At 44.6% G+C, this 23310-nt stretch overlaps 1 protein-coding gene across 1 annotated transcript in view; it reads right to left on the reverse strand.

The window, feature by feature from the left end:
* Window positions 1-286: 286 nt before the first annotated feature.
* Window positions 287-23310, reverse strand: part of AGBL1 (AGBL carboxypeptidase 1) — a 380933-nt gene continuing 357909 nt past the window's right edge. Inside the window, exon 23 of the mRNA XM_074966495.1 lies at window positions 287-1562. Within this exon, the coding sequence (XP_074822596.1) occupies window positions 1256-1562 (307 nt within the window). The 3' untranslated portion in view covers window positions 287-1255. The remainder of the gene's footprint in view (window positions 1563-23310) is intronic.

Raw genomic sequence — 23310 nt, forward strand, 5'->3', positions numbered from 1 at the left:
AGTGCTGGGAGGGAGGGTGGAGGAGTGGAAACGTGGTGCACTCAGGGAGGAGGCAGGGAAGAGGCGGGGCCGGGTCGGGGATTTGGGGAAGGAGTCAAATAGGGGAAGGAGGGGACGGAGTTGGGGCAGGGACCTTGGAGAAGGGGTTGGAATGGGGGCGGGAGGGACAGGGCAGGGATGGAGTCAGGGCAGGGCCGGGGGCAGAGCCGGGTCGAGCACCCACCGGCACCAGAAGAAATTGGTGCCTATGGTCCATTGGTGTAAATCTGCAGTCATTTGATTGACTTCACTGATCCATTTATTCCAGTGTGCCTGAGAGCAGCATTTGGCCTAGTGTGCCAGAACACATGTGCATGTGGTGTTTCCATAAGCGTGGACGATCCTCAGCATGCATACTTGAGAAAATACAATGAAAGAACCTCAGGCAACTCTCTGTTTGGGAACCGTCCAGGCATGCTTCAAAGCTCATCTTCTTTCCTGAGTGTCTGGGGAGGAAGTGGATCAATAGAATGGTATATAATGAAGCAGTTATTGGGCCACTGCACATATTTCACCATCCCTCTGGTGTATATCTGGTGTATATGGGCATCCCTCCACTGAAGTCAATGGAGAAACACTGATTTATACCAGATGAGAATCTGCTCCATTCTAATTATTGGTTGGATTGGTTACTACTGTAGGTGGTGGTGGTGGATTCTCCAGGTACGTAGGAATGTGGCTAGTTGTTAAGCACACAGAACCTGATCCAAAGCCCATTAACGTCAAGGTAATCTTTGGATCAGGCCCCTAGAATTCAGATTCATGCAGCAAAACCTCAGAGCAAAAAAATGAAACAAATATCTCAACTCTGGGCAAAAATCTTCAGAAAAAGATCTTCTGAGATTTTCTAAGTCACGACAGTAAGGGAAGGAATTGGGGTGAAGGACTCTTCTCCCATACCTTAGGCACTCAAAAGACCAACCATCATGACAATCTGCATGAAGCCACAGACAACTAAATTAGAGAAAGTGATTGCACTGGTGGCAATGTATAAGAATGCCCTAAGTCTTCACATTGCACCATATGGACAAGTGACTGCTCACCCCTCCCTGTATGCACAGGGTAGGGAACCTCTCTCTCTCTATTTTCCATAAACATGAAGTCAGTTTTCCATGCAGAACTGGGGCAACACATCTGGGAACAAAGCTGAAGCCGGCAAATGGGTAAAGAAGAGCAGTGACCCATTTGCTTATTGCTCGGTAAGTTAAAGCTCTGTTCACACAGGGCTGCTTTCAAACCCAGCAAACACGCCGAGTGACGTTGATGGTAGCGGGAAAGCTTTGCTATTGGCTGTTTGGTGGCTGGAAATGTAAAACCCTCCAAGAACGCTGGAGCTGCATGTCTGTCCCTCGCTGGCCCCCTCCTCTTCCACCTCTCCTTCTGCCCTCAGGGAGATCTCCCGGATCTCTTCGTCTAGCTCAGAGAAGTCCCCTTCCTGGTCAGAGCAGCTGTCAGTATTGTAATCGACATCTTCCCCACAAGGAGGTTCATCGTCAATCTCCAGGTTGTTGGTGCTGCTGCTCCTGCCAAGGAATCATAAAAGAGACAGAATGTCAACAAAGTGAGGTGGTATTGTCTAGCAGTTAGACATGGGGGCTAGGTGTTAGGACTCCTGTGTTCTATTCCTGGCTTTGACAGTGTGGCAAAGTCACATCACTTCTTCGTTCTGTTCTCCCATCTGGAAAATGAAGAGTATGATATTTACATACCCCCTGGGACAGACACATTATTGTTATTATTGTTTATACAGCACCATAGGCATGCCAGGTGCTTTGCAAATGGACAACATAGTGCCTGTCTTGAGGAGCTTACAAGGTTAAGTAAACCATGTTAAGGCACAGGGGGAGAAGACATGGTATCCAGTTACAAAGAGGTTGTTGGTTTAACCATCATCCCCATCCTGTTTGTTCCATATTTCGTAGGAGACCGAATTAATCCATGTGGGTTAAAGCGCTGTGACATCTTTGTATGGTGCTCTATGTAATGGCAGAGTGTTACTTGGAAAAGGAGGAATAAGCAGAAAGTAGAAGCTCCAGAGACATTGACCACAGCTATGCCAAGAACAAGGAGGATTGCAGCACTTGAAGCGCTGTCATTTCAAAAGGTACAGATCTTTTTTCACAACAAGTCTTTGTGAGGCAGGGCCAAATTCAGAGATGAGTCTAAGGGAATCCACAGACAATCTAAGCTGGTGTCATTTACATCTTATTCTGGCTCTCTGAAAGTATGTGTCACACCAGCTGAGGCTCCCTCAAGATCTCCATAAGCTTACTTCGCAATTTGCATTCAAGAATGGTCACAACTGTTCTATGCGTACACTTGAATTCACAAAGCTCATTTCAATATGTTCTGTATTAAAAATATCTGAATGAAATATTTCTGAATGAATTGTAACCACTAGACAGATGGCTCGGGGAATAGGAAGCCTTTCCCATTTAATCCAATCTGGCCTTCATTCTGGAAAGAGGGCCGGATAGCTTGCGGGGGCTAGAAAATAGGATACAGTCCTTCATCTCTAGGTCAGCAGTTTCAATCCAGCCCAGGTCAGGAGACTGGATTAAACAGGGGAACTGGGACACAGTCATTTACTTCTAGATCACTGGTTTTAATCTGACTCAGGGTAGGCGAGTGAATTGCTTTGGGGGATTGGGAAAGGAATAACAATCTTCCACACTAGGTCAGTGCTTCTAATCTGTCCCAGGTTGGGAGCAATGAATGGCTTGGCAGATGGACAATACATAGCTTTAATGTGAGCTCTGCTCATTTGCATGTCAGTTACCACAATACTTTCCCAGCTCTCAGCCGTCTCATATCAATTCCAGCATCTGAGGTTTTTGAACATGCTGAAGGTTTAGAGCGTTGCTGTTGGGTATATGGATCTCTTTTCTTACTGCTCTGCACTCCAGAAAAATGTAAGGTTTTCCTCACTTGAGCCTCCAGATCTTAACTGTGTATGGGCTGCTTTGCAAACAGAAACAAACACTATCTAGCAATACCCACTCCTTCCCCTGCTGATCTTTGGCTTCGCTCACTTCAGGGTTGTACTGTATAGGGATTCTCCACCTGCTTAATAGATCTGTGTAGCTTAAAAATAAATAAATGAAAAATATGCACTTCTGTAGTTTCTGGCTTCCCTTCAACCTTCCCTGAAATCTGGGTTGGAAGGAGCTCAAAAGTGAAAGTGTGCACGGGACATGGAACCCCCCCCACAATTTTTGTAACACACGACTTAAAAACCATCTCAGCTTTCTGTGCAGAGGACGGCCAGAGGACTTTGATTTTTTTTTGAAGTACACAGGAATGGCACAAATTACTCAGTCTACCATGACAGTATTCAAAAAAGAGTAAAAAACTCAGGGGAAATCAGACCCTTTCATTTTTAAACTATGCTTCTTCTTCTTTGTGATTGTCAAAATAAAGAAATAAAGAAATTTTAAAAAAGAAAAGAAAAAGAAAAGAAAAAAAGACTGAATATTATTTGTCTAGTTTCAATAAGCTTCTTGGATACACTGGAATTCAGACACCTATGATGTAGTGATGGGATTTAGCTGCTCCCATGCTGAATCAACCACCTGTGCTCTAGAGAAGAGACTCAGACTCACCTGCAGCACCAGTATATCCAGGAACAACTTCTTCCTCACCAATTCTGAGGCCTATTTCTCCATAACCTTATTTGTATGCATTTTTTCAGTTGATAAAAGCCCCCATCAATATAGGCTATGGGAACTGTATAAACTATCTGTATACACAACATGCAGAGCAATACTAACAGTGAAGATCGCTGCCCCAATGCGAAACCTCAGATCTTGCCATAATCACCCCGCAAACAGGCAAAAGCCTGAGGAAAGAGACAGACCTTACAATACGTTCTCATGGTCAACAGACCCAGGCTTGGGTGAACGAAAATGAAAGCAAGATCCACAGTTGATGACCCACCACGGAAAATGCCTTGACAACAGCACTAGGTGTTCACATCTGGGGACTTATCAATGGCAGCAGCAAGAAAGACCTGTTCCAAAGTCCATTTAAGTCAATGAAAAGGCTCTCATAGACTGCTGCATGCATTATCAGGCCCTGTATGAGTCTATCACATCAAACCAATGCACCCAAGGCCTTAGAAAAGCATGTCAATGATTTGATTTGCACCCAGGAACAAATGTGAAGTGCAGCTTTGGGACAATTGGTATAATATGTTCCTTACAGCCCAAGCAACCGAGTGGGCATGCCTCTGAATTCTGCACCAGTTGCTGCTTCTGAATGGTGTTCCGTGGTGTTATCTGTAGGTCCTTTCCAGTCACTCAGGTATGTGAAGATTTTGCCAGTTGCACAGATCAGCTGAGAATGAGTGCATAAAGACATGGCGATTTGTTAGAAAGGAAATGGAGCTTGGAGACACTGGACCAAATTCTCAATCCGTTACATGAGGGCTGACTTGGAGAAATTTTTCTCAGATTAGTGCAGTTGCTTCAGGTTGGTAACCAGATAGCAATGCCTGTTGGCAGAAGCAGGTTCTGGGTATTTCAGAATGTACATCTCCCTGCTTTTATTTCCTGGGAATTTTAGTGCAGGTGAAGGGAGACAGACTGACAGCCCCGGAGACTGAATTTCCCCTTCTCTAGCCAGAGTAACTACAGCAAAGACAGCAGCAGCAGCGAAAGCTTCCCTATACTTCCACTGCTGATGTGTTCCATCCTAGACTTGGATAGTCCACCTCCAAGGGTCTGAGAAGTGTTCTGTCTCCGTGCATCATTCAGTCCTTGGCTTCTTTGCTGGCCAACAAACAACTAGCACTACCTGTGGTAATAGCTATGATGATCTGTGCACATGTTCGCAAGGAAATGGACTGTTACCACCAGCTCAATTCACATACAGGGCTACCAAATAGCGGTTAGATGGTACCAATGTTTTATCACTACCAACACAAGCAATAATCACACCTGTGACTTAGGAGCTGAAAGGCTCTTGTCGCATTACCAATGTCCCCAAACCAGCCAATTCCCCTCACATCTCTCTGCTATGCAGAATTTTCCATCCAAATAATTCACCGTCTACGGTAGGTGTCTTAGACCATAAAACAAAGCAATACAAATGGGTCAGTTCAAACAAGCAGAATAGACGTTCTTCGAAAAGATGGCAACATGGAGCCTGCTGGGGAGCAGGTCACAATCCCACTAATGAAGGGGCCAAAATCATTAGGAGGTGCCTGCTTTCCACGTCACACAGCCTTGCTCCCTCAGGAGAGAATGCAAATTGTGAGACTTGGTAATGAACAACCCTGGCGGCATGTATATTAGTGCACAGAGCACTGGGGTTTTTTCCTATCCCAATTTTTTTTAAGGGCTGGAAAAAGCAAGAGATGAGAGACAGATTCACCAAAGAATGATGATATTGTTTTATGGAAGGTAAACAGAAGGGAAAACCAGTGACATTACATTAGGGAACTTGAAGGCAAATATAGTTTATTAATAGCACTGAATGCTGACATGGTACAGAGAAAGGGAGGGGTGATATAGCTACAGTGGGTGAGGCCCCAGCTATCACAATGAAAACACATGCACGTGTTAGCTGGCCTACTAATGTAAAACGTATAGCCCCGTCACCTCATCTAGTGCAGCCTACAGGAGCCTCAACAGCAATTTGCAACTTTCTGATGTGATAAATAGAATTTCTTTGTTTTGATTTTTAATTTGCATATTTATTGAGATATGACTTGATCTTAATTAGCTCTGCTTTTGTGTGCGTGCATATTTGTTTACTTTCTGTGAAAAGGGAGCTTTGTGGTGCGTGAAAGAATTCTGCATGTTCAATGATTTAACAAGAAGAGGAGGGGAGGAAAAGGCCATCACTTCCCTTCAAGGCAACATTCTCTGGCTTTTCGATTTTACTCTGGATTGTTTCTTTCAGTTGCCTCCCACCTTGCATTTTAAGCTGCCGCCCTCATTACATCACAGCTGGGCACCAAACCTCAGAAGTCAATTGTTCTGCCAAATTCCACAAAAGAAAAAATATGACGTGTCGTTCTTGTTGATGAAATGCAGCCACACATTGTACAAGGAAGTGACAGCTGATCTATGCTCTGCAAACAATTACTCTTTACCTGCATGTATACATCTAGGCAGAGGGGGGAAAGAGAGCTCCCCAGGGCATTTCTAGGGATGTTGCAGTCACATTTTATTTTTCTGGCAGGTCACCCAGTCATCCATATTTTAACGGACTGGATCAAAAGCAAAACTTGTTTTATTGTCTACTGCTGGAGAGAACTGGCTCCTTGCAGATGTCCCTTTTACTCATTTGGTGATTTCCATTTAGGGTTGCTACCTGACCTTGATTTTGACAGCACTTTTAGGGGAATTACTCTAGTCAGTCAAAAGTAGCCTTGTTTTTCCCCAGTCCGTCACCTACGGCCTGACTAGTGAAGTAAATGGAAGGTTTTCCACTGACTTCAAAGAAGCAGGAGTTGGACCATGATGGCTAAGCACCATGACTAAGAAGGGAGAGTAGGGGGAGGAGTAGGGTTCATTACTGAAGATGATTACATTAACAGTTTCCTGTGGGGAAGTGCCAACAAACAAATAAATCTTTGCATGCCTCAAGATGCATGCAATAGCCCCCTTGTGATCATACTGCCTTTGCCCTCATCCTCCCCATTCCCCCAAGCCTTCCCTCTGTTGTTGTTTGTTCCAGTCCTGACCTATACCTCAAGCTCCTCATGGCAGGGACAAGGCACATCCAAAACACAATATATGTCATACATACATTTAACCTAAATCGAATATAATTATTCTTCAGACTTGAGTGTGGCCATCCAAGGGCAGACTTCGGCTCTTAACATTTTCATGAAGTTTATGTTAGGGTGTAAGTGGACACACTTGCCTCCAACGGTGTCTTTAATTAAAGGACATACACTCCTGGAAGAAATACAATGCCAGAATTAGACCTTGACAGTTACTGAATCAACTCTACCCTTTGGGGCTTGACTAACAGTCTCTTATCTTCAGCCTCAGCAATGGAGTTCATTTTTAAGATCACCCCATTCCTTCCCTTTAATTTCCCTGGTTCCCCACGGATCTAGGTCAGGCTGATCCATCCATATATCCAAGGAGGACTGTTTAAATCCTCACATCACTGAATGAGAGTGCCAACTGGACAGCGATACAAGCTGTCTCCAGCATAGAGACCCATCTTGTTAGCCTGCTTTGTTCCCATGGAGTAGATGACAATGATAGAACTCTGCCAGTTCCTATTGGATCTCCATTCCAGTGGGACACTTTTCCAGGACTTTTTACATCTTACAACACCTACTTAAAATGCTGAGCTGAGCCCTGGGCAAGCCTTGTGCTCTGGCTTTCAGCCCACTGCGGCCATCCTTTGATAAGCACACTCTGATCATTCAGAGCCGCCTCAGGATTCTATCTGCTGTGGCTGAGCAATGGGCTCTTTCGGAGCACATATTTTCTGCTGCATAAAGCCAAAGGAAAGGTGTAATTCATCGTTAGGACTTGTACTAATTAGTTTTTCAGGAGTTCCCAAGGTAATTGCAGCCTGTAATGTTTGTAACTGATTTGGCAAGATTAAAAATGGATGCTTGGTGCACCGGTTGGAGAAGTGTGGAGCATGTGAGGAGCATGTGAGGCTTCATCGTCTGGAGGGGAGGGGAGACTGTTCAGACTGGGGAGACTATTAATACAAGGACAGCATGCAGATTCCTGGCTACACTGTCCCCTAATGTTAATTAAGGCTTGGGAGGCATTTTATTATTACCTGTAAACACTTTTGATAGTCTTCTAAAAATGAGCTGTTTCCATCCTTCTTCTGAGTGGGTACTTAGCCGGTCACTGTCATTGGCGCAGCAGGAAGTAGAGCCTGCAAATCTCATTACATCCCTATTGGGATGTTAAAGAGCCTTGAAAGTCAAAATGGTGATGAGAATGAAGATGAATTGGGATGCAAACTGGGAATGAGAGAGACAGGCCAGACCAAAATCAGTTGACAAAAAAGAAGATAATGGGTATACTGGTGAGTGGGGCAGGAAATATTGAAGGGGGAGAAAAAAGACTTGGGGGATGACTATTTTTAAACTGTATATAATATTAAATAAAGTCTTCCCCCCACAAAGGTATATATAAATTCAGGCTGCCATTCCAACTCAGAGGTTCTGGTGACTTGAGCAACACTCTTGTGTATTATGATGCCATTAGAAGCCCCTTGCGGTGGGATTACAGCTACATTCTGGACAGGGAGGGAAACAGACAAGGATATTAGGAGTGGTTTAAGAATAATTAATTTATTATTTTGCTTATGTACTTATTACACTACTTGGCGACCCAGGAAGGTCACAGTGGGACTGCAACACCCACCTAAATCACTAAAGAAAAGCAAATGTTCAAATCTGCATAAAATTCTCCCTTCTCACTCCCTGAGGATAGATAATTCAGACTTGAAGGCAACAGAGGGGAGAGGGAAGTGAGTTGGTAAGGGAATAATGGATAATCCCTCCCAAGGTTCAGAGGACAGGTGTCTGATAGTTCTGGTGTTTCTCCAAGCCACTGGATCTGCCAATATAGAAATGAAGTCTCCCGATGATAGCTTTTTCCATGAGTTTTTCCAGGACCTTCTGTTTCTGATCAGCTAGATATTGCACCAGATAAGCCTTAAATATCACCTTTCAGTGCTTCTAGTTCCTGCCCTGGTTGGACCCAGGAAGTTCATGCACAACAGCAAAAATGTGGGGGAAAAAAGTTAACTGCACTTTTATGAAAATAAAAAAACAGTTCAGAGTCAGGATTCTGGAGATTTTTTGATGTTGTTTGGCAGGGAGAGGGTTGAAGGTGCATGTAATTTTCCTACCCTTTCCTATCCTATTAACCTATCCTAGTTGTAACACAATATGTTGCCATACCCATGGTCTTAAACCTTTGAACAGGGAGATAGGTGGGAGGTGCCCGGTTTGCAGATCTCTTTACAAAGAGGAATAGCCCTTTAGTGCTTCGAGGGGGAGACTGTCCTGCCTATACACATTTCCAAGAGAAATGATAAACCCTAGAAGAATGAATTGCAGCAGCAGCTCAGGAGATGACTCCCAGCACGGTGATTGTTATCTGATATGTGCATGCCGGAGGGAAGCTCCCTGGCCCCTAAATCACCAGGTTGCCATCAAGGTTACAGGAACTCTTCTCTGAAGGGCAGGTTTGGGGAGGAGGGAGAGAAGAATTATTCATTCATATGAAGGCCACTGGCTAGATGTTAACCAACCTTCCTGCATGCCAAAGCTCTCCACCCTGTTCTAGGCTGATAGGACAGACCAATAAATCCACATGTATTATTCTCCACCTCTGAGCCAATCCTTAAACTGGGCGGACAGAAAAGCCAAGGGCTCTGGGTTCAATCTTACGCGTGACTGTTAATTTCTTTCTCATGGAAAACAAATCTATATGTCAGTGTTGTGCTAACATTGAATCTTTAACATCACTCTCTTAGCTTTAGGCCAGTAAGCATTAATAAAACAAACCGACTTGAACAGATGCAAGTCAGACGCTAAACAAAGAGCTACAAGGCTTGGTGCTGATCCCCACAGCTAACTCATTTTCTTTCTTGTTTTCTTCTCCATACTCCCTCTTTTTTTTTTCCACTCCAATTAAATTTCAGCACAAACACCTGAAAGACTACACGAGAGTATCTATGGGAATCATGTGTTTTTCTCGGCGTAGTGATGTGAACTCAGGCTTTGCTCTGACATCACTCTTTGATATCCTCTTCCCACTTCAGGACAGCTGGGATGGGCGAGTTAGCTTTGAAACACACAGGACCTGATGGCAAACTTGTCAGTCTGGCAATGTGCACCCGAGTGATAGCAACAGCACCACCATCAGTATGGCAGCTGAAAGCCGAACTGGAGTTCTGATTCCAGCATGGATCTCAATTGGCAGGGTGCAATGGAGTTTGTCTGTTTCAGACGACATTGTGCTAAATCTAGATATTTAAGTTAATGGAGCTATGCCAGTTTACACCAGCAGAGGAGCTGGCCCAGTGTACAGAATAGGGTGACCAGACAGCAAATGTGAAAAATCGGGATGGGGGTGGGGGGTAATAGAAGCCTATATAAGAAAAAGACCCAAAAATCGGGACTGTCCCAATAAAATCAGGACATCTGGTCACCCTAGTGCAGAACGAGAGGCCTAAATCATTTGAATACCCAAACTCCGCTGGGGAGGTACCAACAAAAGCTTAATTTACCCATTCTGCTGCCACTAGGCCAGATTTTGATACCCTCGCTCAGCTGAATAGTCTTTAACTCCATGATTAGCCCCAGTGAAGTCCATATCATTGGAGTCTGGCTCATCATGAACTTGTAACATTCAGTAAAAATCATCATTAAAGAAAGCACTTGGGGGATGGAGGGCAGACAAGGGGGATGTGACAGCCTGGCATCAGCCAATCAGAAATGTACAATGCTGTGATTTCACTCCTAGATGTAGTGCTTTCTGAGGCTGTGTTTCCAGAGTCAATGCCATTTCCAATTTGTATGGACTGTACTGCTTGCAAAAACATGAGGCGCCAAATACCCATCTGAGTTGAACGCATTTATTAAAAAATATTGAAAACCATTAAGCCATTGCATAATGCTAGGGCTTTGGAAAATATGCTTCGGAGCTTGTATCAGACACTTTGTTACAATGTCTAGTTCCAGAATAGATTCTGTTAAAAAATGATGATCATGTTATTGATATCACATAGCAATCATCCAGCCTGGTACAATAAGATGATTAGATTTCTCATAATTGCTGATGGGTGCTTTTAGTAATTGAATCACTGGCAGAGTGTGGGGGGGAATAAAGGAAGTTTAAGGATTTTGGCTTTGATGCTACACGTCCCTGCTTTTTAGAATAAATAATGAAAGTCATTCAGGTTATTCTGGGCTAGAGAGCCTCAGCTGGTGCAGCTCCATGTGGCTTCACTGTCATCACCCTCACTGACGATTTGGCCCCATAGATTTAACTTCAAAATTCCACCACTGAACCCCTAGATCTCTGAGGGGCTTAAAGGATTTTGGGGTTTTGAAAGCTAAGAGTTTTAGGATGGCCAAGACATTTAGGCTATGTCTACACTGCAGATTTTTGTCTCCAAAAGTTATGCCACTTTAATTAAAGACTTTTAATTTAACCGCTGTTACCATAGGCCCTGACTTCCCCTCTTTCCCGTGGGTGCTCGACCCCCCTCTGCCCGTGGTGTGGCCCCCACTCCACCCCTTCCATGAGGCTACGCCCCTGCCCCGCCTCTTCCCAACCCTGCCTTGCCCCCATTCCAACCCCTGTCCCAACTCTGCCTCCTCCCTGCCCTATTCCAGCTCCTTCACCAAATCCCTGCCCCAGCCCCGCCTCCTCCCCTGAGCGTGCCACGTTCCCACTCTTCCCCCTCCCTCCCGGAGCATGCTAACGCTGCCAAACAGCTGTTTGGTGGCAGCTGGGCGGGAAGCGCTGGGAGGTAGGCGGGGGAGCGGGGACGCGGTGCACTCAGGGGAGGAAGAGGTGGGGGCAGGGGATGAGGGGAACTTGGCTGCTGGTGCGTGCTGAGCACCCACTAATTTTTTCCCGTGGGTGCTCCAGCCCCGGAGCACCCATGGAGTTGGCACCTATGGCTGTTGCATGTCCACACTATGCTCCTTGTGTCGGCAGAGCGCATTTGCACTAGCAGCTCTTGCATCGATAGAGAGAGCAGTGCACTGTGGGTAGCTATCCCACTGTGCAACTGGCTGCAGGATGCTTTGGGAAGGGTTTGCAATGTGTCGTGGGGCAGGCACAGTGTCACGCAATGCAGGTTTCTCAATCCCATCGTTCCATGGGCATCCTACAAGATTGGCAGCTGCTTTTCAACTGAAGTGTGTGTGGGGGAAGGGGGGAGAGTGAGTGATAGGCAGTGTGTGTGTGCGGGGTGGGGGGAGACAGAGACAGTATCTGTGTTGCGGGAGAGTGAGTGTGTCAGCATGCTGTCTCTAAGTTCAGACAGCCGCCGAAAGCAACCAGTCCTGAGGCGGGGGGGGGCACCCCTAACATCAGCCCCCACCTCCCTCCTTGACAGCACAGCAGTCTCTCTCTCACACACACACACTGGCTCCTGCCTGCCTGCCTCTGTGTTCACAGTGTGGGAGAGAGCAGGAGCTCTCTGTTCCCAGAGCAGAGCAGCATGCTGAGCTGTCAGAACTTCAGGGAGCCTTGAAAGGCGAGGGGCGCACGCTTGCAGGGCAGCCAAGTTCAAAACAATGAGCAGCGCAGTCATGGCGGGCATTGTGGGATACTGGGGCAGGCCAGTTCTGGCAATATAATGAAGGGCAGCATCTACACTGATGCTTTGTCATTTTAACTTTGCCACAAAAGGCTTAACGCCTCTCATCGAGGTGGTTTCGTTTAGCGGCCAAAAGTGGCACTGCAGTGTGTACACCTCCACTGTTTTGCCACCAAAAGTCTGCAATGTAGACAAGGCCTGATGAACTGAGTTTTAGAAGCTGCATCTCTATTTTGTGCTCCAAGTTTTGCAGGAGTGAATAACTTCACATGCAAATATGTGCTGGTGAAACTGATGCCATGCAGATGTCTCACAACCTGATTGCACTAGCAACTAAGGTAAATGACTAAATTACATCCATTGTACCTACAAATATTTGCACTACAAATACTTGAATTGCAGGTGCAGAGCAAATGGGAGGCTGCTTTGAGGTCCCTTTCAAAATCAGCTCCTTAAAGTGAGAACAGCAGCTCTATGGATACTGATTTCTCTTTGTGAGAGAGTCTTTTCTGTGATAACCACATTTCCTCTTAAAAGGGCCTTATGTTGCCTCAGAGTTCTCAGGATGAATCCAAAACAAAGCTGCCAGAAATGTCGTCCCAGAAGAAATTCTATTTTATTCTGTTCTATATAGGTTCTTATACTGTGCTCATAATTGTAGTGTCTGAGCACCACCCAACAACATATGAAACAACGTGACTAATATGTGACATGTTTCGTTCTCTCATCCTCTCCCAAGGGTAAGACGTATATACAGTGGAGTGATCTGTGTGTGTATATATGTATGTTAATGAACACAGGATCAGAGGAATGTGCCTTGCACTGGAAGCAGAAGGTGGTCAGATTTGTGATGGAAACATGAGGTTTCTGCCATCAGAGACAACTTTAGAATTAAGGATGCAAATATTTAATTTTCAAGGATGCAAATATTTTTAATTAAAAAATGGGATCAGGCTGAAAGTTCTGCCCACAGCCTGACCCTAAATCTTCTCTCAAGATATCAGCCAAATCTGAACCAAACAAAACCTGAACTTTCACTCGTCATCTCAATGGATCCCCAAAGTGATTTCAGCCTGATTTTTTTGGCCCAAAATTTGAACCAAACCAAGAAAGTTGCTTAACCTTATTTGTATGTACAATTTTTTTGCATGCCTCTGCACTTCAGCTTCTCCATACCGTATGATGCTTGCCTGTCGTTAATCACAATGGGTGAAAATCACCCCTGTGTAGAAGATTAGCACAGGGGTGAAGTTCACCCTACGTCCTACTTTAGTTTTCCAATGAGGCTTAAGTGGAATTTACATAGTGCACAGCTCCTCTGTACAGGGGTGAATGTCTCCCATTAGGAAGAGGAAAGAGAAAAGCAAACTATGTTGCTGCAAGTCTGTGGAGATGGCACTACATCATAAAGAAATCAATGGCAAATGGTAAAGCATCCACCGGAGATGGCATTGCTATTAATTAATAATCTGTACATTATATCTCCTAATTCTTGCATTTGCTGCTACTGTGAATAAAAAAATGACATTTATGCTTTCTGGTTTTAGAGATTGTTTTTTCAGATTTTCTGTATTTACTGTAAAGTACATTATGGCTTTTTCTGAGTAAATATAATTTCTGATCGTTGTTTAAAAATTGTTTTCCTTGGATTATATATAGAATAGAAATTCTGCATTCCTTGGAATACGTTTCCAGCATGTTGGAGAGAATTTTAGTGTCCATCAGTTCCCAACAGAGACAATTACTGAAAAAAAAAGGGAGGTAATTTCACTGTATATTTTACAAACACTATTCTTGAATTTTCACTTTACTGGGGGTTTTATCAGTCATAACTTAAAATCCCAATTACACGACACCATTAACTCTTGCTATAAAAATGGAATCTAAACACTTACTAAAAATGCTAAAAGAATGTTAACACAATCACAAATGAAAGGAAATTCTGAGTTAATGCAGCGGCAACACAAACTGACAGAGAACTTGAGAAGTATCCATTTAATCAAAATGGGCTATGTACTTGGATAGATGGAACTAATTAGAGCACAGCTTGTGTAGCAGTAAAACAATCATTCCATGGAGAACCACCCTGGGCATATAATGTCACCCTCTGATTTAGAGACACAGGTGCTGAAAGGCCAGTTCTTGCTAAGGAAGTATTTAGGTGGAAAGAGGTGTCTATTTCTGCATCAAGAAAAAAGGTTAGTCTTGTGGCTAGTGCACTAAATTGGCATTCAAGAAATGGTGGTTCAGTTCCTGGCTGTACCCCAATCAGCTGAGGTTATCTGTTTGGGCCTCAGTTATCCATTACCATGGGAATAATACTTATTTTCTTCTACCCTTAGACTGGCTTGTCTTTTTAGATTGTAAATTCTTTGGGGCAGCAACAGGCTCTTCCTAGGTGTGTATACAGCACGTGGCACAATGAAACCTCAATCTAGGTAGGGACCTCTCGGTGCTACCATAAGGATAAGAATAATTTATATATATTAACAAATGTGATTGAAGGCAGGAATGGAGTGGGGCATAGGCCCTAAAGGCCCATGTCTAGGGCTCCAGCTCCAAGAGTCATGTGGTTACACTTTCCTTTTTATCAAAAAAAAAATTATAGCTCTCATAATTGTGCAGAAAACCTTGAAAATGTGACTGAGTGTAACCAATGCAGTGTCATCTGCCTGAGTTTGCAGACAGTCTGAAACAACAGCTTTGAGAGGGGTGATCTTCCCCGTGCATCTTGAAGAGGTGGTAACTCCAAGACCCACCGTTCTGGAGAACCTTGCCAAGACCACCCCAACAGAGGTGAGTGTGTGTGGCCCCTGCACGCTGCCACCTCTGCCTCTCTGGGGAAAAACAATTTCTGCTGTCAATTTTGCTGCTCCTTATGAGAGGATGCCCATTCCTGGTGGGTTAAGAGGGCCCTCATGCCTCCTCATGCCTCTGGGAAGGATGCGGGGGAGGAAAGGGCAGCTGCTACTACCACTTCACATAGATTGCAGGCCTGTAGTATGGGAGTCGAGCTGGGGGCAGGAGGGCTGTGTCATAGTGTGCCTAAAGCCCTGGATTGCCTCAATCTGGCCTGACAGAGGACAAAATCTCCCACTCACAAAGAAAGATTTTAGTACAGAGATTAGTAAGTGCCCAGCGCCATTAGGGAAACTGGTGAATTTTCATGAGTTCACCAGAGACAGGAAGGTAGGATCGGAGCCTGAGCAGTGATGGGCACCCAGGACTCTGACTGGTATAAACAGTAGGGAGAGGGGCTCAGAGGCTCAAAGGGAAATACTGTAATCCTCAACAGCGATGAAAATATCTGGCTGCAGTAAAGTGAGGGGGAGAATATTCAGCCCATGGAAAACCCCTTCAGTTTCGACGAACAATTTGAGACGGCCCAAAAGTGTAATGTGTTGCTAGTCTCTGTGGCCAGCTTGCCCTGTGATTCTGAACTCTCTAACTGGCCTGTTTGTAAATGTTCCACGGTATCAAAGCTAGAAATCCATGTAGGTGTTACAAAGAATTAGGAGTTGTGCATTCCAGTGCCACTGAAACCCAAATATATCCTTGTTTGGAGAAACCTGAATTTCTTGGCATTTGCTTTTATGTTTATGTTTTTCTAGGTCTTCATTTCTTTCCTTTGCTTCAGGGAGCCTTTTATGGCACCCAAATAAAGTGACATCTGCTCTTCTCATGGTGGTTTCCATCATCAAGGAGCTGAAACACTAGGAGGGGAGCAGATCGTGAATTATTCTGGCCCATAAATTGTTCCCCGAGGCATTGACAAACCCCAGGAAAATCATAAATACAAACACAAATAGTTGGAATGAAAATATAAATGCTAGAACTTATGCACACACTTACAGAAGAGATATCTTTTGGGTGGAGTATACCCATTCCTCGCAATCAATACAAACAAGAGCTACTGCACTCCAGGGAATGGGATGGAGCCCATGGTCCGTTTCTTTTCAGTATAAAATCATTGCTATGTGGTTTTCTCTTGGGATTCTTTTTGTTGTGTCAGTTCTGTCTTGGTGCCTGTAGCATGAAGCCTCTGGAGAGCTATGGCTGTTGCTGAGGGAGAAGGCCAGTTCTGGGTTTGTTCTGGTAGTGGTGGGGAATAGCAATACAGATTTGGAGCAGCAGAATCAGAGTGCATTTGGTTTTACACATAGTTTGCCAAGCCTGTGCCGGCTTTTCCCCTTTTCTGCATGGCCAACCTGCAGATAAACTATGTCAGGTTTAGTGATACGTGATACAGGCAGTTCAGTATCATGGAGAAAAGCATCTCTGAGGCAAGATGGATAATCAGCTTAGCTCCAAAAGTAGCCTGTCAAGAAACACTGCCAAGGGGATTTCTAAAATCTATATTTCAGATGTTACCTTAAGCCGTAAACTTTGTTTGAAAACTTCATACATCTCTCCAGCAGCAGGCTAGAAAAATCCACTAAGACCAGATCAGATCAGACCAGATATCAGTCTAGACGAAAAAAGTAAGACACTTAATAGATATGAAGTGTTGTACACACAGAAGGGACAGGAAGGATGATGTTTTATCCTGCAAGGAATCAAAGATGATATTACTGTGCAGTTTTATCAGGACTCTTTTAGCCCATTACCTCCCTCCAGCAAATGCCTTCTGGATCCCGCAAAGGACTTGCATATATAATAAAATAATAATAATCAATTTACTGTACAGAGAGCCCTTGCAGCTTGAAGGATTCCAAAGTGTTTTACAACCTGTGGGACAGATCCTTAGCTGGTATCAAATTGGCAATGCTCTACTGAAGTTAATAGAGCCACATTGATTTAGGACAGTTGAGGATCCACCCACCAATGAATCTGCAGCCACCTCTATGGTAGGATGCAGCAGCTCTTTAAAAGTCATTGCAACAGTACATGACAGTTTAGGGCAGGAAGGGAAGATTTCCATGTCCAAATGAAACAGCCAGGGGAATTTAAGGGAGGCAGAATGTAATTACCTGAGTTGGAATATGGCAAGGACACATGTGCTAACACCCTTACTCTGAGCTCTGAGGATATCCCTTGATTGGACAATGAGTGAGGACTGTTGCTGCATCATCATAATCAGCAGCAGCACCATATCTGTGGTGTCTTTCATGCCAGGATCTCCAGGCAGTTTATAGATATTGGGTTTGATTCACTGCCTGGATTCCACGGATGGAAACTGCCTGGAGAGGGGTAACAATGGTGCAAAGCATCTTGCTTTGCTGGTGATCTGGGACTGGAGCTGCTTTACTGGTGCAGTACAGAGAAAGACCACAGCTGGCTGGGGAGCGGGCAAGGGCACATGACAGAAACATTGGTTCAATGTACCTCTCAGGCAGCCCTACTATGGAGCCTCACTCATGCCCTTAGGAATTGCTCTCAAAGAAGAGGACAGCAATGGTACTGCTGCCTATCCTCCAATGGTGTGTGTATACATGCCTGAACTTCCCATATAACTGTCTCCCTCCCACTGGTCCAGAGAATCAAGTCCATTAATTATCACAACACCTCTGCAACATACTGGAGTATTATCCCCATTTCACACAGGGAAGGTGAATCCACTAAGGCACAGAGAAGCCAAAAGACTTGTCCAAGGGCACATGACAAGGCAGAACTGGAGCCAGGAGCACAGAACCCAAACCTACTGATGTCAGTCATCTGCTCTAAATGCTAGGGAACTCTGCCTCCTTCCATTCCCTGAGATCCTCCGAGAGACAACCAAGGAAGAGGAAAAAAGATACTTCTTGAGTAAAAGGAAAGTTTTCCAAATGGTCTCTACCCTCACAATTTCCAAGCTCTGCTTCCCTCAGAAGTCTGGGTTATCCTTCTCCCATGCTGTTCCCATGGTCAGGAAACAGCTAACGTTTCACTTCATACAACTGAGGCTCTTCTGAGATGGATTAGCTCAGTGCTCTTTAAACTCAAACCTATCCATTTCCTCTGCTGGAGACTATGACTTTTGATATCTCCACTGTCCTGGAAATGGTCCACTGATAACAAGCCCTTATTATTACAAGTTGCAACTGTGTAGATAAAAACTTGCCGTTTAAACCCTCCACCCCGCCTCCAAAACCCATCTCACCTAGCCTGTCAGGATGTTATCACTTTCCCAGCGTGTGGTGCCAAACACCCTTGGGAGATGTCATGCCTCCTGAAAGGGACTCAGTATTCACCTACCATGCAAAGTTCTTGATTCTCTCACCACAACATTAAACATCATTACTGGAAAGAGACTGAAGAGTTCAGTACTAATTTCACATTTAATTTGGTGTTTAAAGCCATGTGTATATATATCTAAAATCTCTTTCTCCCCACAAACAGGTACTGGGCCCTGAAGGCAACATTGGTACTGAGCGAAGACAGTAATGTGTACGGTTGTTTCTATGAGACTTTACAGGAACATAGGTGGAATGATTTATAAAACATACAGTTAATATACTGCTTGTTACAGGAAGAGGGGAAATTGAACTGCTCATGGTTAGAGACTGATTTGAAGAAGTAATTATGCGGAGGGTGATTGCTGTAGGAGATGCACTGAGGTTAATTCACTTCTCCTTTCATCTCTGGAGACCTGTGTTCCAAGCCTGTTCAGGTCACAAATGGAATGAATTGAGCAGCCCATTTCTGCATCTGCCAAATGGACTTTGGTGCATGTTACAGACTGTCTATGTGGTTCAGAATGATTGGCAGGCTCTGCTCAAGAACGGGTGCAGGACTGTCACAGAGCAAACCTATCAGGGCCCTTAGAAGGAACGTGCCCCCCCACAAAGCAATAAGTGCACACACTACACAGAGCACAATGTCCCCGCGACCAGCTTCCCTGAAATGAGGGTGTGTAGCCAGTGAGGGGAGGAGTTCTGAGGTGCGCAGGTGACAGCAATGCTGCCAAACCAGCTGGTGGAAATGCTACTGTGGAAGAAAGGTAACCAGTGCATGAAGCCTAACACCACAGTCAGCAGGGATACCACAGAGCTGAACAATAGCCATGGAGAGGAGTCTGTGACAGTGAATGTCACAGTCCAGCAAACAGGAACAAGCTGGCAACACGGTAAAGCTGAAGAAATGCCAGAAAAGTGATCGGTACAGGCATGGTGTCAGTAAATAGAAGATGCCCTGGCCTCCAGCAGCACTATGAGATAGGTCGGAACATCAGCCCAGGCACTCAGGTGGAACATACCTCTGACCTTCTGAGAAGAAAAGGAGTACTTGTGGCACCTTAGAGACTAACCAATTTATTTGAGCATGAGCTTTCGTGAGCTACAGCTCACTTCATCGGATGCATACTGTGGAAACTGCAGAAGACATTATATACACAGAGACCATGAAACAATACCTCCTCCCACCCCACTCTCCTGCTGGTAATAGCTTATCTAAAGTGATCATCAAGTTGGGCCATTTCCAGCACAAATCCAGGTTTTCTCACCCTCCGCCCCCCCCCCCCACACAAACTCACTCTCCTGCTGGTAATAGCCCATCCAAAGTGACCACTCTCTTCACAATGTGTATGATAATCAAGGTGGGCCATTTCCTGCACAAATCCAGGTTCTCTCACCCCCTCGCCCCCCTCCAAAAACCACACACACAAACTCACTCTTCTGAAACTTCTGAGACGGCAACTCAGAACAGTCCCAAGTCAATTTTTGCAGTATGCACAAAGCATATATGCACACATTCCAGAAACAGTGGGACAGAGCACTCATGTAACTGTGAACACACTTTGGCCTGGTGTGTTGTAAAGAAGAACTAAAAGGCTTTGTGCACCCAAGACCTGAGTTCAAAATTCTGCATTTCTCCTGCAGCCGCTGATAGTCACTAATGAAAGGAATTGAATCCCTTCCACTGTTAGGTGCTAATGAAGTCATAGCAGGAGGTTGGGGTAGAGGACTTCTAAATTCAGGACCAGGCAGATATTGTTGGATGAAGTGACTTGGAAATGTGTCACTGGCAGGCGTACCTCCTTACCCTATTTTAAGTTCAGACTTAGCCTGTTTTCTGTTTCTAACTTAGGGATCTTAAAACTCAATTTTCAGTTAACTTTTCCAGTTTTGCTTCAATTCCCAATGAACCTGGAGATAATTTACTTTGTAACAGAGTGGCTCTGACATCCCTTCCATACTGTTAAAGTTGTTCATGCTAACAGGCTCCTTATGACAAGTTTTCTGCCAGTCTTCATGTATGTAGTTCCCTGCTATGCCACCAATGACACATCCATCAGGACTGAAGCACTTTGAACTGGGTGATAAACTGATGATTTTGCTGCAGTTACTAACACCTCTTAAATGTTTAACTGCATGATCAGATGCAGCCTATTGGCTGCTTATTACTTTTATTTTGGATGAAGCATTGTGCAGTTCCTTAGAAGTGTGTGTCAAATATTCATAAATGGCAGGCTATCCGAAATATCTATCAGTAGTATTTATTCATAGGGTTTATTTATCAACAGTATCTATCCCTATTTACCTAGCTGCAGTATTATCTGTTGCCTTATCCATTTTTCCACAGTCTATCTAACAGTATCCCTCTCTCTGCAACATCTATCTACTGTATTTGTCTGTTCAAAGTACCTTTCTATGTATACTCCCAGTATCTATCTCTTTAATTCTGCCTATATATCCACACTGTGTAATGGACTACAGGTCTCTACAACACTTTACTATATCTCTCCATAGCATCTGACTATCACTGCAGTCTCTCTCGATCACGCAGCACAATTGCTTAGCCAGGGATTTTGGATCCGAACCTTTCCATGGCGTTTTAGCCATGTCTTGTTCCACAGTCACCAATTAATTTGTCTGTCTTGCTGGGAAGGGTAGTTATAAGAAAGGAACCGTGTGAGCGCACAAGTACTCAGAGTTAAAGTCTATTTCTAAGGCTTGAATGTCTCCTGCTGCACGTCCTGTTGAAAGGGATGGCTAGTGTACATACACTAATTGATGCAGTTAACTGCACTGAGGGGAAAAGCTGATATAGGATGGTGAATTCTTGTTTTCAAGTAGAGAAAAGAGAAGATGCAGTAGTCACTACAGCCTCTCTCTCTCTCATTCCCCCTTTGTCTCTCTTTCCTTTTTCCTCCTTGCCTCTCTTTCCCTACTTCCATCCCATTCCCTCCTTTTCCTGTCCCCCTAGCTCTCCCTCCCTCCATCTGTGTCTGTCTCTCTCCTTCTTCCACAGTCTGAATTCTCAAGATGACAAGTTAAGGTGCAGCCTTATTAAAAATTCACTGCCAAATAAATATTAGAAGAGGAAAAAATCCATTTAGCAACCCATGTTTTATTGTGATCAGACACCACCTGAGCACACCACCACCACCACCATACGGGGTTACAGGCGACCCACTTCACACCCTTGTGAAGGGCTCAATGACCTTTAGCCCTTAAAGAGTCTCTGATTGGGTGAAAAACTCCCCCACCACCACTAGACGTAATAGTCTGATTGACATGGGGATGGACTTTCAGGGTCAGGGAGGAAGGGCAAGGAAAACTACCATTAATTTTGTTTTCCTCTCTACCTCTTCTCACCCAGATGAGTCATGACAAGAACTGCACAAAAGAGGTGCAGGTCACCTGGAACTGATCAGAGAGCCTGTTAAAAATGTCACCAGTGTCTGGAGGAAAGAAAAAAAACTACAACAAAGAAGATGGGGAGGGAAAATCCCCCCATGTCCCTGAGTTTGGATCCTTAAGCACAGACCCCTGCAGCAGAGCTTGGTAACAGTCCATAATCTGCAGTCATGAAGTGCCAGCATGGCTAGATGGCAATGTAAAACATTTATAAATCATTTCCTAATGAACAGCCTCAGTGTTTTATGGCCACATTTAACTGTTTAGAGCTGCTGGAGCTCATGGAAGAAAGTATGAGACATAGACAGTGAGAGAATTCAAGCTAAATAGTGTTGTTACAAAAGGGCTACCCTTTACCTGAGGGAGTACTCACGATTGTTCCCTACAGTGTATTCTCCACTCCTGTGTTCAGTCTAGCTCAAGCAATGGGGTTTCCATCACCTCACCTGAGAGTAGGGAGACCAGATGTCCCGATTTTATAGGGAGAGTCCCGATATTTGGGGCTTTGTCTTATATAGGCACCTATTACCCACCACCCACGGCCTGATTTTTCACACTTGCTGTCTGAGCACCTACCTGAGAGATGATTCCATAACATCTCAGAGGTAGGAGATCGCTCATGATATTCAGCTGAAATCTTCCTGTGCTTCATGCCACACCACTCTTCCTAGATGTACACCCCTCAGTTGCACCTTTAACTATCCCCATCCTTCTTTGGTGCTTGTATCCATCACATACTTTGAGACAGTTATCATGCCACCCCATTCACTGGCGCTATCACTTAGCCAGCCTGCTCATATTTACTTTTTAAAATCTTTTCTCATACGTCAATCCTTCTGCATCCCCAATCACTCTGCTCTGAATTTCCACCCATTGGATGCCCCATTCATGCCCTGAGGTGACCACAGCTGAATACAAATTAGCCCCAGCTGTGACCTGACCACTGTCATACAGAAAAAGAGCGATCATTCCTCACTGGACTAACACAAGATGCCTTGGCATGTGCAACTCCAGTTCATTCTTATGTTTGTACAGTATCTAGCACAATGGGAGCCCAACCCTGGTCAGAATGCTCTGTATGCTAGGCAGAGTGGTCCAGGTAACATAGTATTCGTCTAAGAGCCAACAACTCCTCCTGTGTTCTAATCCCAGCATGGCTATGTGACTGTGGGCAAATCTCTGTACCTCTGTTTCTCCTCCCCTCCTTTGGTTGTCTTCTCTATTTAAACTGGAAACTCTGCTATGCCTCACGTTCTTCATCTCTAAAATGGGAACAATTGTACTTGATCACCTGTTTTACAGGGGTGATTTTGAGGATGAATTACTTAGGGCCATATTGTGACCGGTCCTTACAGAGGAGTGGAGGATGCTCACTCCTGCACATCCCATACAGGAGCATCTCAGAGCTGCAGCCTCTATGCTCAGAAGCGTGTAG

The sequence above is a fragment of the Natator depressus genome, chromosome 10, assembly GCF_965152275.1.
Source record: "Natator depressus isolate rNatDep1 chromosome 10, rNatDep2.hap1, whole genome shotgun sequence".
NCBI lineage: Eukaryota > Metazoa > Chordata > Testudines > Cheloniidae > Natator > Natator depressus.